The sequence below is a fragment of the Harpegnathos saltator genome, unplaced genomic scaffold, assembly GCF_003227715.2.
Source record: "Harpegnathos saltator strain DR-91 unplaced genomic scaffold, Hsal_v8.6 scaffold562, whole genome shotgun sequence".
In the NCBI taxonomy this organism is placed as follows: domain Eukaryota; kingdom Metazoa; phylum Arthropoda; class Insecta; order Hymenoptera; family Formicidae; genus Harpegnathos; species Harpegnathos saltator.
This window is the reverse complement of record NW_020230385.1, coordinates 123,576-145,000: the sequence shown is the minus strand read 5'-3', so window position 1 is coordinate 145,000 and position 21,425 is coordinate 123,576. Positions and strand designations below refer to the sequence as shown.

Here is a 21,425-nt window from a genome sequence, read left to right as displayed (position 1 = left end):
CTATTCAGGAAATGACATCTTGCGCTGGTCGCTCTGTGTAGACCGACATAAATATTTCATTGCGCTTCTTGTACAGTAGTAATTACACGAATGACGCAAGGCGAAGCTGTAACGCGATGGGGAAAAACCGTATTGCAATTTTCCGTTCCAAGTTTTATCGTCGCTCGTTGCTATCGCTCGAAATACCGGTAGAGATACCGCGATACCGCTGAGAGATTGATTTGAACGTAAGAAACGCGTACGGGGAGAGGTAGAGGGGAGGGAGAAACTCGCGAATTCCGCGCGTTTCGTAATTTCCTTTTAATTTCTAAAAATAGCGGAATGTTAGCGAGCAATAATTTATGAGAGCGCACCGTAGTCGAGACTATTACACCACCAATCCATGCCGGATATCGGCGGTAGAGATCTCTGAAAGACGGCTGTAACGACGTTTCTAGATGACAGAATGTGGATGTGGTGCATGGAGCCTCAGAGTACCAAAAATCCTTAGGAATAATAAAATAGGCGACGTTCAGTTTGTATGTATTATGACGTTGCATGCTGCATGTTTCTCGACTTATGTGTCTCGTTTCTTTTCTCTTATTGCAGAAGGCTCTGCTGGTAAGCGAAACCCCGGCTCTCTCTCGAGCCTTCTCGTTTTCACCGTGCGGGAAGTATTCGCTCGAGTCGATCGTTCGAATGGATCGAGATCAGAACGCACGAGAAGCAAAGCAAAGAGAAGGAGAAAAACGAAACAAAACGCGGCCAACAAGTGCCTTTGTGGAACTCGCCTGCTTCCCTCGCGCGTGTCTTCTGATATCGATCCATTTTTTTTCTTTCTTTTTTTATTATTTTGAGAATGTAGCATCTCTTTCTCCCCTTGTAGTTCGCTAATAATTATCTTGGATATACAGGGTGTTCCATTTTTAACGAGCCAGGCAAAAATAAAAAATGAACGAAAACATGAATCGAAAAATATGAAAGATACCAGGAAACGTTTTAGACCAAAGTTGTATGGTTTCAAAGGGGCATGAAACAAATATATTATTTTGTTTACAGATGACGCCACTTTCGAGATATTCACTGATCATTACTTTTTTCAAATAGAAATTAATTTTAACAACTTTTGTTAAAACATTTTTTCTAAAACATTTTTTCATCTGCTAAATATTTTTTAAGATATTTAAGGAAAACTCAGTAACTTTTGCAATATTCAACTTACGATAGCTCATTAATTATTTGTCGGAAGAAAGGAAATAGCATCAGACTTTTTAACTCTTTGGTCTCAACAATATATATCGTTACAATAACGCCCTAACTTTTGTTAACATATCGACTTGGAAATTTCAAAACCATCAAATTAAGAAAAGTCAGGGCGCTGTTAACAACAATGTATTCTGTTAAGTAACAATGTATTCTTGAGATTAAATGGAGTAAAAGAGTCTAATACTATTTTTTTCCGACAAATAATTAACAAGGTATCGTAAGTTAAACATTTGAAAAGTTACCAAATTTCCCTTAAGTATCTCAAAAAATATTAGACAATTAAAAACATGTTACAGACAAAAGTTGTTCAAATTAATTGGTAGAAAAAAATGGGGGTTTCCATTTACAAAAATTAAATTGATCTTGACCTTGCAGCTGGTGCCTGCTGCCACTCAAAGTCAAATTAATAAGGCTAATAGATAGATAAATAGATAAATTAATAAGGCTAATAGATAGACCTCTTGAAATCTTACAACTTTTGTTCATAACATTTCTTTCAAAAACGTAACTCCTCTAAGATATTCAAGGGTATCCATCTTTTTGACTCACCCTGTATAACTTTTGTTTAAAACGTTTTGTTAATATCTTTCATATTTTTCGACAATTTTGCCTGGCTCATTTAAAATAGGACATTCTGTATATTATTGATAAAGAAATATTCGGGTTATAAAGTAATTAGGGAATTAACACGTAGGAAAATTTTTTTATTGCGAACTCCATGCATTACATTTATTGAAACGTAGCATAATAATAATTAACATTACACGCATAGCAATCATTTAAATTTGCATACTCGGCGCCGTGACGATAATCCTGATTCTGATTTCTTGTCGAGTTTATATCACCGGCATGTTGTCTTACTATACGGGGCGCGAGTGGATCTACATTTTAGAGCAAAAATAGTGGGAAGTGACTCGTGGTATTTTATATTCAATTTTTCACGTCTTGATTATTTCCGCTTACGTGTGGAACAACCGATATAATTTGCATCACCGATTGATTGAGCATTTTTCGTAATTGCAAGAACACACACTGCGACATATATTATCGTAATTTAGTTAACTCAAAGCCGGTATAAACATGAGAAATGCGGCGCACGTACAGGGAATATGTTTAATTCATGAGTCGATAGAGGTAAACCTCTTTCAGTTAAATCCTTAGAGCGTTCGCTCATGGCACATAATAGCCGAGTAGACGTCCGGCGTTCCTTTTTGTAAGATCCAGTAACGACATAAATTTTACTTCGAACGACCTCAACCTTACGTGTGATCACCGCGATGCGGTTTCACGCGGCCGGAAAGTAAACGCCGTAATTATGCAATTATGCAAAGCAGTGAAATTTACTACCATGGGAAATTTTAACTCCCGTGAAAATCGTGGGGATCTCATTAAAGGGCTCCGATGTATATATGTATTATACCTGCACGCTGATCCGAGAGATGCTCCGACAAATTCTGAAAATTTATTTTCTATTGGGCGCTCGTTTGTGACGTCTAATTCAATTCTAACTACCGTTCTGGCAAGATGCGCGACGGTCCTCTTAAATTTTCCGTGAATAATCAAATATCACTCGGTATTTATTCGAAAGGATGCGTATCTTGGGGATGCAAACTATATGGTTGTTAATGATTGCTATTTAATACACTTATTTATCGCGTACGCGCAGAAAAATATTCTGTAGCGACAACTAGAAATTTTCTGTTACATTAGATTCGGTTGCAGAAAGCAGAAAATTTTGTTTTGCTAAAACCGAAGAACCGTCTGCATCAACTGCTTTCGATCGAGGGGACTAAAATCTTCCATCTTGAAAATGTACAGTGAGTGCAAAAAGTATTCGTATAGGAGAGATTTCTTCGAAGAAGTTCTTTCTTATTTTTAGAAAAGAAACAATGGCTTTTATTTAGGTTGTTGCAGATGAAATGGTCCTTTTTCACATTTCAAATTCCCCGGCTGAGTTCTTCAGCCTTTGTCATGCAGTAGTCGTTGGATGTGTGATATATGAAAAGTATATGCCTTACACGCGTGAATTCGCATGCATAACCTTACTTTTATCATATTGTTTATGTCGTTGAAATATTCAACAACAGAACAGAAAGTCTTTTCACAACAGAAAGTGACGTGAAAAGCATTGATGCGCTTATATTTTACGTTAAGGGAAGTGTATTGAGATGGTTGGAGACTAATTCGCTTGACAAGATGTATATAAAGTGTGTCGTGAATAAAAATTCAAAATTCAGATTTCATCAGCAACAACCTAATATGTAATGTTCCTAAATAATTAAATCTATTAGGTTTAGCATTTAATTCTTTCCGATGAAATTTACACAAGTTCAGAGCAGAATTTGAAATTGAAATATTCTCCCGCTCTTTTGCTTGGTTTTAAAGAGTTGACATTTAACTTTTCGAAATGACATATGATTTTGAGGCGTTTGATACACATAACCTCAAATAATCAGTAGTGTTCACAATTATCAACAAAAAGCAATTTCGATACGCGATGCATTTCGCATTTCATTTAAACAAAAACGCTTCTGAAGCAGCCAAAATGATTTGTGCTGAACATTTCGAAGTGGTGATTCACGACTAACAACGCCCCGGTCAGTCAAAAAAATTTGAAGATGGGGGAGTTGCAAAATCGATTGAACGAGGATACAGCACAAACACAAGAACTTGCGGAAAAGCTGGGAGTAAGTCAGCAAGTTACTTGCGATTGTTTACACCGTGTGGGAAAGATACAGAAAGAAGGGAAGTGGGTTCCACGCGAGTTAACCGTTGACAACAAAAATCGCTGATTGACCATATGTGTTACTTTTCTCGCTAGATAACAAAAAGAAAGATTTTTTGCACAAAATCGTAATTGGTGACGAGAAATAGATTATGTATGAAAATCCTAAACGCAAAAATCATGAGTAGACCTTGGTCAACCGACAACGTCGACAGCAAAATCCAAACGTTTCGGAAAGAAAGTTCTTCGCTGTATATGATGGAACCAGAAGGGTGTGCTGTACTATGAGTTCTTGGAACCGGGTAAAACTATTAATCCTTTGAGGCACGTATTTTTCAGAAAATCCGAATCACATGAAAATTTATATATGGGGGTTTCTGAAGTCGCTGATGACGAATCCGTTATCAGATTTTGAAAGTCAAGATGGCGGATCCAAGATGGCGGACGCAAAGATGAAAAATCGCGATAATTTCGATGACAATGGGTATTGTGGGGTTTTTGGAGTCGCTAATTACGAATCCGTTATCTGATGTTCAAAATTCAGGATGGCGGCCACAAATATGAAAAATCGCGATAATTTTGGTGACAATGAGTTTTGGACCTCGGATTCGTAATCAGCGACCTTGAAAGCTAACCAAAGTACAATTTCAGCTAATCATATAAAAATTTTATGGTCCGCCATCTTGGAAAATAAATTTTAGAATTTAGACCTCAGATTCGTAATCAGCAAGCTCAAAAACTAACCAGAATACAATTTTAGCTAATTTTATGTACATTCTATGATCCGCCATCTGGAATCCGCCATCTTGGAAAATGAGTTTTAGAATGTGGACCTCAGATTCGTAATCAGCGACCTCAAAAACTAACCAGAATATAATTTTAGCTAATTTAATAAAAATTCTATGATTCGCCATCTTAGAAAATTAATTTTGGAATTTGGACCTCAGATTCGTAATAAGCGACCCAAAAAACTCCCAAATCTTGATTTTGAGCAAAAAATTCATTCATAGCTCGTGGGAAATGATTTTTTTTTGTAAAAATGTGTATTTTTCACACTTTGTTTATTTATAATAAATGGCTAACTTATGCAAAACACTTTTCAACCTTTCATGTATGTTCCCATATAAGAAGCTAAAAAACGCAGAAAACCCGACAAGAATTTCTCAAATATGAAATATTTCACGAAAATGTGAGAATAAATAGGTGGTAAGTATACTTACCACTATGCCTCAAAGGGTTAAAGCAGAATTTGCCAAGAGCAATTGATACGTTTGAGCAAGGCAATTGAGAAAAACAGGTCAGTTACTGGACAAGGCAGCCATAAAGTCATTCTGCTGCGCGATAATGCTAAATCGCATACAGCAGAAGCCACAAAAGAAACGATCTTATACTTGGGCTGGGAAATTTTTCCACACGCGGCGTATTCTTCAGACTTGTTGGTTTCATCAGATTTTCATTTGTTTCGGTCAATGCAACCATAGACATATAATATCTAGACCGCGCGGTCTCAACGTCTCCCTTTGTTAGAACGCGTCAGAAATAAGAAAGAGATGGTTGCTGTACGAGTACCATTCTGTCTTTTTCTAAAGACGCGTGGTAGGGTAAAGAAGTTTTTGGTGAGGAACGAAAAAGGATGGTAGAAGGAAGCGGAACGATATACATAATCCCCACTCCAAACATTATCAGACGAAGATAGAATGGTACCCCAAAGCATGCTCTCTTTTTCTAATATTTGACGACTTTTCGGCCGAATGTGCGGTCTAGTTATTATACGTCTATGGATGCAACCATGCACTGTCTGATATACATTTTCCGATACAGTGATATACATTTTCCGATATACAGTTGACGACGGACGAGATTTCATCAATGACTTTATAATCTCAAAGCCAGCAAGTTTCCACCATGATGGTATTCGGCAGTTACCCAATAAATAACGTAAGGTCATCGATAACAACGGAGAATATTTAATTGATTAATCTTGTCCTATTGATTTTTAAATAAAGATTTAAAATTGTCGAAAATCGAAAAGAATTAACTACTAGACTTTATCCTCCTCAATCACTGGAGCTCAATGTTAATGAACATTTATGGAAAATGTTTGGAGATGCTATTGAGAAAAGACAGATTTCTAATAAAAAAAAAGTTAAGAACAGTTCTCCAGGAAGAATGAAACTCTGTCCCATCAACTGTCACGCAAAAATTAGTGCAATCGATGAACTGAAGATTACGAGGTATAATTAGTGCTAACGGGTATCTTACAAAATATTAATAAGTTGTTTGAATTAAAAAAGAAGGATACGAATATCTTTTTCCACGCATTGAATTAATATAGGTTTTTGTTTTTGTAGATTATCTGGACGGTATATTTCAATAATCACATTCTTTTTGTTACAATAATATTTGCTTCTCTTCTTTTTGTTAGAATAATTTTATTATCCTTTTTGTTATAAGAATATTGCGCAATATAGTATATATTACATTCACTATTAATATATTGTTAATTAATCCTTTAATGCATGGTGGTAACCCACGTTACTAAACTTCTTTACTTTTTGGCCGTTTATTATCTAATTAACGCATTTAGATCGGTTTTTTGCATTTTACTGGTATCTTAAGAATAGAAAAATATAAAAAAATAGTTTAGGAAGACTTGTTATTTATTGCAAAAGTTTTATAAATAAACAAAGAGCAAAAAAACCCATTTTTTCTGATCTCGGATCAGCGATCCAAAAAACCATTGTATACCAAATTTCATAAATAACGGATCAACAGAAAAATGTATGCTTCAAAGGGTTAAAGTTCGTTTTCTAAAGATAAGAGCTTTCTCAAAGAAATTTCCCCTGTACAATTACTTTTTGCACTCCCTGTAGTTATCGCAGCGGAATATTCGACTACTCTGACAGAAGGCGTTGGAACTATATCATATATGTAATGAGAAATCTCAGTCACCGCGCGACCGAAGAGATTCGTTTGAGGAAGCTGAATGACGTTGCGATTTTCAACCCGACCGCGCAAGTGTTTTCCCCTTCCACTTACGTACGCAAGGACGCTCTGTTTACCCGTATGAAGAATGAAACTTGTAACCTTGACAAGATTAATATTTGCTTCGGGTGACCGAATACATTTCTGAGACAACAGAAACTTTCTAACGGAATGTCTCTTGCAACTAAATTTCCAGTTGATTCCTGAGGAGCGGAAGCTTTCGGTATTGTCGCAACAGAATTTTGATTATGTCAATCGAATAGTTTTCTGCGTGTACTCTCTTGATTTCTCGGAGTGAAATTCGCTGAAGAAGCAGAGTGACGTTCGAGTAGCTCGAATTCGAGTGAAGTTTCATTCGACGAAATGAAAGAGTGAACATCCGGGTATAAATTTTCCGCTCACTCTGCAGAATGAATTCCTCGCTCCGAATCGAGTGAATATCTTCACTCGCAGTCGAAGGGTAAATTTGTCGCCACCGTAGGAACGAATCTCATCTCACTCTCTGATCGATCGAAACTCGCTCATGCGGAGCCAAAGAGATTTCGAGCGACGTTTCGCTCTGAGCAATTTAGATGGTAGCTGCACGAGCAGATAAATATGCATAAGTAGTCAACATGTAGCCTTGACAACGTGTACTTTAGCATAGTAGGTATAGCTAGATTATTTACTTCTTCGCACATATTCTCCGACGTACAAAAACCGTCGTTTACTTGCTCCCCTGATCCCCCCTCTTTTCGATGTGGTATCCACGCTTGGTCCACCGCAAAAAGCATCCTCCTTAAGCTTTTCGACGACGGGCTCGTTCTTCGGGGTAAAGAATTGGCGTCGATTGCATTCGCTTTCATTCGCACCCGCAGATTCCAAGTGTTCCGTGAAGCAATGCCAAGACGATAAATTACGGACGCGACGGGTGAAATTACACGAAAACAAGACGCCGGCATTTTGTATTATTTTATCCAGATCACCAAGACGCTCTCGTGAATGTTTACCATCACGAGATTTCTGTTCCGCCTCGTTGATTAATTAACGAAACGGCGAACCCGCCACTTCCGGACCGCGTTTCGCAGTACCAAAGTCTTTACCTTCGAGCCAGCGCGTCGAAGGAGTACGTCCTAGACGGAGTTGCTAAGTATTCTCTCGTCTCTTTCGACAGGTGAAGAAGATGCAGGACAGGGTGCAGAAAACGAAGGAGGAGGTGCAAAAGGCGAAAGAGAAGTACGAGGCGGCGCTTCAGGAGATCAATCAGTACAATCCGAAGTACATGGAGGACATGACGCAAGTGTTTGAGAAGTGTCAGGAGATGGAGGCGCAACGGCTTCAGTTCTTCAAAGACGTCCTGTTCGGGATCCACAAGTGTCTGAACATCTCGCAGGATCCGGTGTAAGTTCTTCTCCATTACCGCGCGTGACTGTCCGCGTCGCGCAGCATGCGACTGTAGGTTTTCAGGGTATCTCCTGTTCCACGAATAATCAAGCGATTGTTCATTGTATCATTCAATATCGGCCGCGGTCATTTAATGCCTTGACTATGGCGCAAACGCGATACTGCGTGTCCGACCTAAAATTGAAAAATGTAAGTTTCGCGGAAACTTTGAAATGTTGTATTTCGGGGCTGTTGAGAATGCTCTTTTCGATGGTGAACTTTCAAGCTAAAAATATAAAATAGCGAGTCTTTAACCAACATGAATGACCGAAGTAAAGTGTTATTCACACATTATATAACTTATCATTATAAATTATAGTTATTCGTTATTTCGTTTTATTTTGTTTTACTTTATAGATTTCAGATAAAAATTTTCTGCGTCTTCACACTATTTAATTTTTTTCTTTTTTTTTCCATAACAGATGTCCAGTTTTATTTTGACGAAATATTAGGAGTATGATTTAATTTTGCGGTTTTATTTTCTTAAAAACCGATTTACTTAAACAAGATAATGAACGAATACCTTGATCAAAATATTTTCCTTCGTCTCTGCAACTTTTTTCAATCTTTCTGACAACAGATGGATTCTGCGACGATAAAAAGATTTTTCTTTGGAGTTGATCCAATTTCCAACAAATTTCCACACTTTTTCAAAGTTATGAAAGTATGTATTCTGTAGAACAGAGTTTTCCAATCTTTCTTGTATTTCGCATCCCTAAAAATTTATTAATGGACCCTCGCACCCCCTACAAAAAAATGTTATTCGTATATTTTATGGTAAAAATTAGTTGTTAGGGTTTTAAAGTAAGAACTTAATTTATAATAATTTATTATTACATTATTTCATTTATTACATTTATTATTACATTAGTATTGTTTTATAGAAATTAACTATCATTTTAATATTATAAAATTATTATCCATGGTATCAAGCTTCGCATAATGGTACATAATGAATATACATGTACAGATGCGTAAAAAATATATAATTTTAATAACTTTTTTTTTAATTTGATGGTAAAAATGCCGGGCTATTCTAGAATTCATCTTAATCATTATTAATTACAATCACTTTTCCTCGCACCCCCAAGAATGTTTTTTCGCACTCCCAACGGGTGTGAGCACCCCCGGTTGGGAAGCCATGCTCTAGAACATGTTGCACCGACCGGAACAAGTGCTAATCGAATGGAGAATGTCTGGAGAATACGTAGGGTGCGGTAAGACTTTCCATTCCAGCTCTAATAGCATTTGCTTCACTGATAATGCAACATGAGGTCAAGCATTGTCATGAAAAAGGATCACTTTACGTTGTTTACTCGCAATTGGTGATCGTTTTTGGTCCAATGCTCGCTTCAATTTGTATAATTATTGTCGATAACGATCAGCGGTGACAGTTTCAGTCGGATTTAACAGTTCATAGTACGCGACGCTTTCTTGATTCTATCAAATACACAGCAATACCTTTGAACCGTGAATATCACGCCTCAAAGTGGATGTTACTGGTTGGCCTGGATCAACCCATGATTTTTTTCGTTTCGGATTATCAAAATAGATTTATTTTTCATTCCCAGTAACAATTCGATACAAAAAACTCTTTACTTTTTGTCTAACGATCAATGAAATGCAAATGTTCAATCGGTTCGCAATAGCATTTTCCGATAATTCATGTGAAACACATTTTCCATCTTTGTGAATCTTTCTCATATCATGTAAACGTTTAGTAAACTGTTGTACGATCAACACTTAATGCTTCGGCAAGTTCTGAGGTGGATTGTGCTGGATTTTCGTCCAATAATGTTTGCAAATCTACATTTTCAAGCTTTTTTAGTTGTCCCGACCTTTGTCGTTAATATTAGAATGACCACTTTTAAATCTGAACCAATATTCACACGTTTTAATTAATGGAGCAACATCACCATAAGTTTCTATCAGAATTCTATAACCTTCAGTCGCCGTTTTCTTCCGATTAAGAAACAAAAGTAACGCGTGTCGAAAATGCTTTAGGAAATGCTTTAGGAAGCTCCATTTTTAAGATGGTATTAACACGATTTTTATTGCATCCATTGTTAGTAAGTGTCTAAATATCATGGATTAATATTAAAGCATTAAGAAAAAATAACTGTGATTAGAATATCTTCGACAAAACTGACATTAGTGCTATCTCTTGTAAAATCCTCAAAACTAAATCACATTCCTAATAAAAGTATAATTTTAGTTGCCATATTGAGACTACCATCTTGAGCATTTAAGAGATTTTGCCTTCATATTCCTAAACAGTGAGCTCAAAAACCTCTAAACACAACATTTTAATGTCATTGATTAATTTTTGGTCCGTATTTTGCCAGCTTAAGCACTTTTGCGAAATTTAGCTTGCCACAGTCATGGGACGAATGAACGCAAAGTTGGGATTTTCAGCGATCGTTCGAGTTAAATCAAGCCGGGGTTTCAATGCAGTGTGCCGTCGTGTGCGTTACAGATATTGTTATCGTTGTTATTATATCACCGCTGACGCTGTATCGCGATTTTCCAGGCTGCCGCAGATATACGAAGAATTCTATCATACGATAAACAACGCCGACCATGAGAAGGACCTCAAGTGGTGGTCGAATAATCACGGCGTGAACATGGCTATGAATTGGCCGCAGTTCGAGGTGAGTCGCCGGACGCTCGTCGTCACCGTGCACTAACGAAAGCTCTACTGTCGCATGTAACAGCCCTGCTCGTGGTTGAAGATCTGTTGTTAGACAACGTATAGCTGTAGCGTGGACTGAATATTACTCTATAGCTCCCCCCCCTTTTTTACAACTTCCCCCTTTTTACAATTTCACTTACTCGTTACTCGTTGGTCGTTATGTGCGCTTCGGTGTACTTCTCTTCTTTTATTCCTGGCGCTCGGCCCGAGAGAAGGAACGAAACATTGACATTCGTCGCGGTTTCTCGGAATATGCAGACTAAAGCATATCGGTATCTCGGTAAAAAGTAAACGAAGCTTGAAAGAGTAGTTATCGCCTACGTTAACGAGCGGGATGTTGCACCGGTTGTGCACGAGAATGAACGACGACGCGAGGAAATTGTACGTATCTTCGCGTATGTTCGCGCTCAAGTAACGAGTAGAACTCAACACTCTCGGGCAGAAGAGAACGGGCGTGCTCTTAATCAGCGTCTTTAACCCTCATGTTCGCCCCAAACTGTAATTATTGTGTTATATATCAAACAACGCTTCTGTATAATCGCCTCTCTGAGGAGATACTGGACAAAATAAGTATGCACCTCCAACATTTTCACGTTTGCGTGAATAACTTGGCAGTCTTGATAGATAAATAAGAAATATATTCGGACAAAAAGAAATTTCTTAATCTATTTTCAAGTTTCAAGTGAAAAAAATTCAAAAACATTAAAAATCCTTCAGTCAAATTCGTTACATTTATCATATTTACTTTGGACAAAATAAAATACGCAGGTAATAACTAGGAGCAAATTAAAGGTAAAATTCAAAACTAGTATTTGGTATCGCCGCCTTTTGCTTGTATGATCGTTTGCAAACGTCGAGACTTACTCTTGACAAGATTTCAAATGTATTGCTCGTCGATGTTTTCCTGCGCTTCTTCCAAGGTTCTTCAAACAACTTGATTTTGTTCGTTATGTCGCTCTTGTCAACCTTCTGGCCTAAAATGGACCATGGGTCTTCAATTAGGTTTAAATATGGTGATTGCGCTGGCCAATCCAGCAGTTTTATTCTCAAATCACGGAAAAAGGCAGTAGTTTTACGAGCGGTATGATTTGAATCATTAGTTTGTTCGAAGATAAAGTCATCTTTCAGACCAATCTTTAAAAGAAACTTCCAAATTTTCGTTGAGGATGTCAGTGTATATATTTGTTGCCATAATGCCATTGACCTTGACCAGATTTCCCAAACCTGACTATATAAAATACTACAATATTGCTTCCTCCATGCTTGAGTGTCTTGTGGATATTTTTACCCAAAAATTTTTTGCCAGGCTGTGGTCAAACTCGCAGTCGTTGTTTATGATCGAAGAGGTCAAACTTACTTTCGTCACTCCAAATCACTTTATTTCAGAAGTCTAGTGGCTTATCAGTATATTTTCAGTATATCTTCTGGTATCAGTATATTTTCTGGCGAATTTTAAATGTTTGATCTTCTTGGCCTTTCGGATCAAAAAGTGACACAGTGCAAAACTGTTCTTCAGCCCAGCTTCCGAGGGTTTCCTGCGTACAGTTTGTTCAGAAATGTTAAATGGAACGTTTTTCAGAATCACATGACTGGTAACAGTTAGATTTTTCTTGAATGATTCTGCGATCCTGGACTGAATTTGTCTTCCTCTTCCATTTGCGACCGGTCTTATTCGTTACTATGCCGAACTCCAGAAATTTTTTCCAGATCATCCTGACTGCAGCTTCACTTATGTTGTACTTTCGACTAATTTTCCTATTAGAGAGTTCCTTCTGTCTTTAACTATCAAGTTTCGAATTTATACAGGAATTTGTTTAGTTTTTATAGTTATTGATGAAAAATCGATACACTCTTTCTAATGGCATAAATAACTAACAGGATAATTATCAGTACATTATTTATACAATTCTATTTATTTCCAACAACATCGAGAGATAGTCTACATATTCTTACTAATGAAATTAAATAAACGCCTTAATGTGTACTTTATTTTGTCTAAGGCAAATATGATAATAAATGTAACCAACTTGACTACTGAAGAATTTCTAATGATTTTGGAATTTTTTCACGTAAAACTTAAAAGTAAACTATGAAATGTTCTTTCTGTCCGAATATATTTCTCTTCTATCTGTCAAGATTGTTGAATTATTCACGCAAACGTAAAAATATTCGTGGTACATATTTTATTCTGTCCAATACTGTACCTCGCTTACAAAATTTCGTTCTTTTCGAATTTTCTCCTTTTTGTCTCCTTTCCCTTTTTTTATTTTTCAACCCGTAATCAAGATTGTATCTTTCGAGCACGCGATATCTTACGGATTCGAGTTTCTCGGGCAAGACTCTATATCGATTGAGATTATCAATGGCGCCAATCCGGAAGTCAGACCGAATGTTTCTCCGCACCACCGGAAGCCTCAAACGTCCGATAAAGTTATCAGTTGAAAAGACGATCGTTGTACATAGCGCGAGTTCTTTCATCGTCTGCTTGTACTGATTACGGGTTACGGGCATCAGTGTTGCCGATTATACTTTTTTTCATTCTTTTGTTATCGACAATTGTTCGTCGTTTAACTAACTTACATCCGACGCTTTGCGTCGAATAGCTACCTGTGTCTCGCTGCTACACGTGCGATCGAATTTGTCGTCCATTCAAACGACATCGTTACATGTGCCTTTTAGCCTATATCTTGCCCCTCGGCCCCCGCAAACGCGCACTACCCGAGGGTTAAATTCGTTGCGAGAGTAACGCCCAGTCCCCACCGTCAGCGATAATAACGCTTAAAACGTACAAAGAATGTAGAACGAGAGAAAAGAGAGACGGTGAAAGAGAGAGAGAGAGAGAGAGAGAGAGAGAGAGAGAGAGAGAGAGAGAGAGAGAGAGAGAGAGAGAGAGAGTGCGAGTGAGAGAGAGAGAGGGAGAGAGAGAGAGAGAGAGCGAGAGAGAGGGAGAGAAAGAGAGAGAAAGAGAGAGAGGGAGAAAGCCCACAACTCCGGAATGCATGCATGTGATTGTTTTGGGACATTATGCTATTATGCAGGACTACACAGAGGAGTTCCGCGAGATCACGAAGGGCTCGAAGTCGAAGGAGGCGCTCCCGGCAGGCTCCATCACTCTCATCAATCAACGCCCGGTCGGCGAGGATCTGCATGTAAAGTTCTGTTACGTTTACACGACGCCGTACAGAGACACAGACACAGACACAGACACAGTTACAGTCACTTTGAATGTTGAACCCCGCGCACCCAAAACCTACTACCCTCTACACGTCTCTCTGCCTGTTACTTTGTACATCGTCCTCAATGTCGACGAGCCCGTCCCGATCGAGCATCGGTGACCGGCCGATTGCGATCGGCTAAGCACGCGACCGCTCTTAACGGACGTCCCCAGCCGCGGTCGCTCAAGACACACGCTGGGCGCGCGAGGTCATCCAGGATGGGTTTCCTTTCTCAGCCTTCTAGCTCGCTAGCTGCCCTAACCGAATTAACCGTAATCCGCTGCGCGCGCTTGTACTCGCACATAACCACGGATCTGCGCCTGAGGTGAACACGGACTGTATAGGCTTGGTCAGGTAGAGGAACGAATTTACAAACCGGAGAGGCGCAACAAAAACCGGAGAACCGTCGTAGCGGCAGACACGTCATAGAGGATCGCGCCGACGAGAGCAGGATATTTCTCAAGCCGATTCTCGTGGTCTCTGGACCTTGATCGGACTTTATTCGCCGATATTGAACTTGCCAGCGGATGTCCATATCTCTTACCGCCAAAATGTCCAGATTATGAAATCCTATTCCTATTATCTACTTATACAGGGTATCCGAGATCTCTTGGAAACGAAAAATTATGAAGATTAATCGGGTCAAACTGAGAAGAAAAGTTCTGTACCATTTTGCAAAAATTGTAATAGTTATTAGGTCAGAGTTGAAAATGATCAGGCTCTTTTAATCGATAACTTGAAAATTTGCAAAATGGTAAAAGAACTCTTTGTTCAGAATGACCTGATCTACAATTATATGACGGCTATTGTGTCTAGCGATAGATACGAATATATTGAACTTTGAATCTTGAATCTTGGACCTGTCGCTAGGCACAATAGCCGTCATATAATTTTAGAGTGGGTCATTCTGAACAAAAAAGTCCTTTACCATCTTGCAAATAAATACACAAATTTTCAAGTTATCAGTTAAAAAAGCCTCTAGATGTTATTTTCAATCATTAATAATTTGATAACTATTGTATCTTTTTCAAAATAGTAGCACTTGACCTTTCTTCTTTATTTGATCTAATTAATCTTCACAATTTTTCATTTCCAAAGGATCCCGGACACCTTGTATATTCTTCAAAAAATATATTTTTACGAGATACATTTCCAGGTTTTCCTTCTTTTTCTTTTTTAGCGTTTATACGAATTTTTTAATTTCCAAATTGCAAACCTAGTTTCGACGTGTCTTTTTCGTAACGAATTCAGTATCACGTCAGATTCTAGATTTAAGAAAACCTGCTGTTGCCATAAGCGATTTATAAAAGAATCCGTCATTGTAAAATCAAAGTGATTAAGCGGAAACATTCAGAACTCAACAAAAACGATCATCTCTAGTTTTCAGTTGAGAAAAGCTTTCATAGAATCTTTTATAGAAAAATTCTCCGATCCTCGAAAGTTTGTAAATTCGTTTTCTTTTTTTTTAAGATGCTCATAATACTGCTCATAGTATATACGGTGCATATATATATATATGGTCGCTATAATATTATTTAGAAAATAGAAATAAGAGAATCACATCGAGAGCTTAACAGTAAGTCACATATGCCTGCAACCGATTGTCAGAGTCACCTGCGATATCTGCATGTTCCACGTGCTTAAAAATATACAAATGAAGGCCTCATTGCGAGATCAAACGACCGGATTAATATCGAATCAAATTCATTTCGTGAATGGAAAAATTACACTGCGCAGTCAGTCTCAGAACTATCACAACTTCTTTTAGGATTTTCGTCGCGGATTTCTTCACCTCGCGTGAATCATGTTGTAGAGTTCAGTGGTCTTCAATTTAACACGTGGCATGATCAAGATGCTCCATTTGAAATAACCACATTGGCAATCTATATAGCACCAGCTTTCGTTAAAGGAAACGCGATAGTTATGGGTCGTTCTGTGTACGTCCTCCCTATACAGTACAAAAGTTGCAACAATGTTGCAATATTGCTGCAACTTTTGTGCTGTATGGGTCGCATGGTGTATCATAAAACGCACATATTGATCTGTCTTTATGTCATTATCATTCTTCGCATAAGAACATCTCGTTCGAAACGTCTGCCATCGGTAACGACGCATCTATAACTCAAAATTGATTACTTTAGCTACGATCCACATCGCATTAACTCTGATTCGTTTCACAAGGCGCAGCCTCAGGTCACAATGTGCTTTGTAAATACGCACCTTTCGCGCGAACCGACCAAATTGATTGCAATAGGGGTCCCTTTCAAGTGGGAACTATCTTCTCCATAAAGAATATATAAAGAGACTCAACTCGTAGCTCGATGAAGCGTAGCGCTCGCCCAAGGACGCACAGCTGAACTGATCAAAATTGAAGTAGAAGCAGACTCCCGTGTGTTCGACGCGCGAAAGTTTGTTGAGAAGATAGAGTATACGCGCGGCAAAGTACCGGATGGCTTTGACTTGACGAGATGGCACGTCACATCGTCGGCATGCTCACGAAAGGCGCGAGATAATCGCAGCGAGCGACTCGAGTCGAGTACGGAACATTTGGTTGCACGCATGGCGTTTCTTTCGAGATATTCCGTGCACCGGCCGCTGTGCACGCTGTGCAAACTTCAATGAAGTTGGGTCTAACACGCCTGCTTGTTCAAATAGGAGTTTCCGCCAGTGAATAACAAATCAAAATCGAAGTCCGCTGGCCGGGTGATATCGGCGGACGGCAATCACGGGGACAGCAAAACGGATACAATCACCTCCAGCAAACAGCCCTCGGAGAAGAATAATCATGAAACAGATAGCGTCAACAGGACCTCAACGATCACGTAAGTACTCGCTGGCAATGTCCACGAGCAATCTGTTCATTTGGTCGAAAATGCCGATTGTACGAAATATGCGATTGTTGCAGCAATGGCACTAACGCCAAGCAAGAGTCAAACCCGTTCGAGGAGGAGGAGTGGGATGAGGATGGCGGGGAGCCATTGGTCGACAATGGAGAACCCGGGGTCCCCGTACGGGCGTTGTACGATTACGAAGGAGCTGAAGCGGACGAGCTCAGTTTTAAACAAGGTACGTACAATGCGTACTTTCAGCATTGAGAGAAATCTGGGAGTCAACCTGACTCAATTGACATGTTATCGTAAAATGTATACACAGCTATAAAAAAAAAAAATGCCGTGACTCTCGCAGAGTTCTCGTCGTGATTCTGCAAAGGAAATAAGCTGTCGAAACTAAATCTAAATTTTATTAAACCAATTTTTTTTCTACCCAACGAAATGCTGGTTGATACCGATATGATACAGCTTTTCCAATTTGTACTGTTTTTCTATTTAGTTATACAGGGAGTCCCATTTTGAAAAATGAGCCAGACAAAAATCTCGAAAAAGATACTATGAAAGATACTAAGAAACGTTTCAAATAAGAGTTGTATGGTTTCAAAGGGGACGTAAAACAACTATATCATTTTACAGATAGCGCCACTTTCAAGATATTTACTGATCATTATTTTTCTTTTTAAATTTTAAATCGAAATCCCAATTTTTTATTATATCATTTTTTTCTATCAATTTTAACAATTTTTGTCTTATTGAAACATTTTCTTATATCGTATATTGTCGAATATTTTTTGACATATTTGAGGAAAACTTGGTAACTTTTTCAATATTTAATTTACGATATCTCGCTATTTGTCGGAAGAAAAAGTGTTACTAGACTTTTTTACTCCATTTGGTCTCAAGAATATTGTTGCGGTAGTGCCAAAACTTTTGTTAACTTATCGACTTGGAAATTTAAAAATCATCAAATTAACAAAAGTCAGGGCACTGTTGTGACAATATATTCTTGAGACCAAATAGGATAAAAAAGTCTAGTATCACTTTTTCTTCCGACAAACAGCGAGATATAAGTTAAATATTGGAAAAGTTATCAAGTTTTCCTTAAATATCTCAATAAATATTAGGCAAATAAAAAAATGTTTTAGATAAAAGTTGTTCAAATTAATTGGTAGAAAAAGATGTTATAATAAAAAAATTGGGTTTCCACTTAAGGCAGTGTCCTGGTTTAGAAGGCGAAAAATCGGTGAAAAATTTTCAAGAATTTTTTCAGAGAGAATGAAATAATCCATTTCTGTAAACGTTTAGTTACATATTAATATACATTTTAACAATACAAAAAATTTTTTGTCAAATTATTTAAAAATGGGGCGGAGTTACGTGACAATCAAAGCGCCTCGCTCCGATTGGCGGGACAAATGGAGTTCGTAATTTTTGTCTAAAACAGAAAAACCAAAAATATTTTTAATTTACATGTATTTTTATAGTCGATGAACTAAAAAAACTAAGAAAAAAGCATAAAATCATACAAATGTATGAACTTAAACGAAAAAGTGACAATTTTAGAAGAAAAATTTTGCGTTCTCTATGCAATAAGATGCAAGAAATTGTTTAAATTAAATTTTGACCGTTTTCTTTAGTTCATTTAGGATGATTAATACCCTAGAGAATAAACTTTGGTTTGGGTCGATAGGTCAAATAGTGTTTTTGCTATCTTGCTCGTCAATTTGGTAAAATCACAAAACTAATATTTCGAGAAAACGCGAGTTAAAGTTTTCGCTAGAAAACAATATCAATTATTCGTTACTTACAACAATCTAATCTTAATCAGATATTCCAGGTCCATACAAGAGTCCTTCAACTTGTTCAAAAAATCTTGTTCCTGCATTTCCTACATTGTACATGCTGTACAAGCCTCCTTGCTGCTGCTTCGTTGGCGCCGACCTTCTCGTGTAATTCGGCGCGCGTCGTATAGATCAACGAAAATCTTACACTGCTAGCCAATATTGAGTTCCAGCAAATTCATCATAGTTAAAATAGCTGTGTAACTTTCGTTAAAAATGCCTGCAGCAATGTAAGCAGTCAATTCTACGATTTTAGCGCCCGAATTACGCCCGAAGGTGTCTTGGAGCGATGCGCCACACAGTAGAGTTAAAATTCTCGTTAAAATTCTGTGTATGCTCGTCCAAACATCTTGACAACAGATCGTCCTTGTCCAAAGATCCTTATAGATAGGCGTGATATGTTTTCCAACATCCAGATGAATAACTGGTGGCGGGTGCTTAAAAGATTGTAATTGATCTGTGGCTTCGGCTTGACGCCACTCACACCAACTGTCGGCTCCTTCAGGGCAGTTTGCATGCCTTGGTTTCGTATCCGTTGAGCAATAATGATCTAATGTTGCCATTATTGCTTTTTTCATACTAACAACGGAATTCACATTTTTTCTTATAGCTAAGCCATAATAGTTTGCTAATCTTTTAATAAGTACGTCCATCAGTCGTCCCTTTCAACTAAAATATTGTTATATAAACCATTTTGAATTTTTGCTAAGCATTATAAAAAAAAAGTTAAAAAATAGGGAGAGCGGCCTGCTTCGGCTAAGCGTTTTTCTAGCTGCGCAACACTTATCTGCTCTCGGCTCTGTAACTTTCGTAATACGTCCCAACGGTCCTTAAAACTTTGGGAAAATATTTTTCAATAGTTAAACTATCGATTTAAGAAAAAAAAAATCGATTTTTTTGACCTTCTAAACCAGGACACTGCCTTAACAAAAGTTACAATACAGTGAATATCTCGAAAGTGGCGCCATCTGTAAGTAAAATGATATAGTTGTTTTATATCCCCTTTGAAACCAATTTTCGTCTGAGGCATTTCTTAGTATCTTTCATATTTTTCGAGATTTTCGTCTGGCTCATTTAAAATGAGACATCTGTACAAAAGGATTGTAAATACTTTAATAGAATGAAAGTACAAATATCAATGGATTAAGAAATTATATTACATATTATATTACATGTTATATAAAAAACAAACAGGTTGTTTATTTACAAAGCTTTTTTCACTTATAACTTGAGATATTTCTCAATTTATTAACATTCGTACTGTCATTCTGCAAAGAACATTTGCAATTTTACATAATCAAATGGAAAAAAGCGTAAACTACCAAAGCTGTATTACATTCCACGTTTTCTCTAGACGCGACGCAGTTCGTTTCGCTTTATTTTGTGTATACCATTTACATAGTTTATGTGACACTGCTTACAATTACATTTAATATTTAAATATTCACCACTCTTTCAGGAGATGTATTCGAGAAGCTAGAAGATGAAGACGAGCAAGGATGGTGTAAAGGCAGAAAGGATGGCAGAGTGGGTCTCTATCCAGCGAATTACGTAGACCTGGTATCGCAATAAATTAACGACACGAAGCCAAATCCACAAGTTCGTTAGTTACTTAATGTGTAAACTCCGCCGAGAATAAGATTTCCGCGTTTCGTTTCTTCTCGCCGTTCTTTTATGTGGCGAGTTGAAATCCACGAAGGCGCTGAAACGTCAGTCTTGCGTCGCGCTAGGTATGCGAGGAAACGACACGTTAGATGAAGGACGAGTTAAAACTCGCAGTCTAACTTCCAGGCAAACGAGTTTCGGAGTTTAACTACTAGGCGCGAATTAATTATCTGCATTTATTGAGTTGTGTAAACGATGAGAGAAGCGATTTCGTTCCGAGATCCTTTTACCGCGTCGGAGGCAACTAGCGGAGTTATGATTTAAACGTACAGCTTTCCACACAAAGATTCCTCGCCCCTTTCACTCAAGATGAAATTTGTTTTTAGATAGCTAGGTTAGACGAAACCCCCCGCGCTAGTTAGTCTCAGTGGATAAATATGGATTATACACGTGTGTCGCGTGCATATAGCGAATTTAAGTATTGGAATATTGTACATGCGCGATTTATGACTCATTACCATTGTTATAACTAAGAATCGTTTTGGCTGCTGCGACAAGAGTTCTATTTAATTTATTGTTATTAAAAAGAAAAGTACTATTAAAGCAACTAATGTCTATCTGAATGGTGTCATTGTACATAATAGGTTTAAGAGCATAGCAATACGTGAAGTTATTATGGTCGTTTAACGAATTTGAGGCGTTAAGGTGTTGCGAAGAGTACGAGCATATGGACGACACGAGAAAACTTCAAATTGCGTGTGAAGTTAATATACGAATTAAAGAAATTCGGGACCCAGAAGAAAAGTCGACGTTCTATTTATTACTGAAACCTTATAGTTGATGGTAATTTGACAAAACAAACTT

The 21,425-nt window shown here is 37.8% G+C and overlaps 1 protein-coding gene across 5 annotated transcripts in view; it reads left to right on the top strand.

The window, feature by feature from the left end:
* Positions 1–20,648, top strand: part of Synd (protein kinase C and casein kinase substrate in neurons protein Synd) — a 162,023-nt gene extending 141,375 nt beyond the window's left edge. For 4 of the 5 annotated variants that reach the window (XM_025303706.1, XM_011150590.3, XM_025303705.1 and 1 more), the window contains 6 exons: positions 8,109–8,335; positions 10,908–11,028; positions 14,108–14,218; positions 16,940–17,106; positions 17,190–17,350; positions 20,416–20,648. In XM_025303706.1, coding sequence (XP_025159491.1) covers positions 8,109–8,335; positions 10,908–11,028; positions 14,108–14,218; positions 16,940–17,106; positions 17,190–17,350; positions 20,416–20,528 — 900 coding nt within the window. In that variant the 3' untranslated portion in view covers positions 20,529–20,648. The remainder of the gene's footprint in view (positions 1–8,108; positions 8,336–10,907; positions 11,029–14,107; positions 14,219–16,939; positions 17,107–17,189; positions 17,351–20,415) is intronic. The other variant, XM_025303707.1, reaches the window with a different exon arrangement.
* The last annotated feature ends 777 nt before the right edge of the window (positions 20,649–21,425 follow it).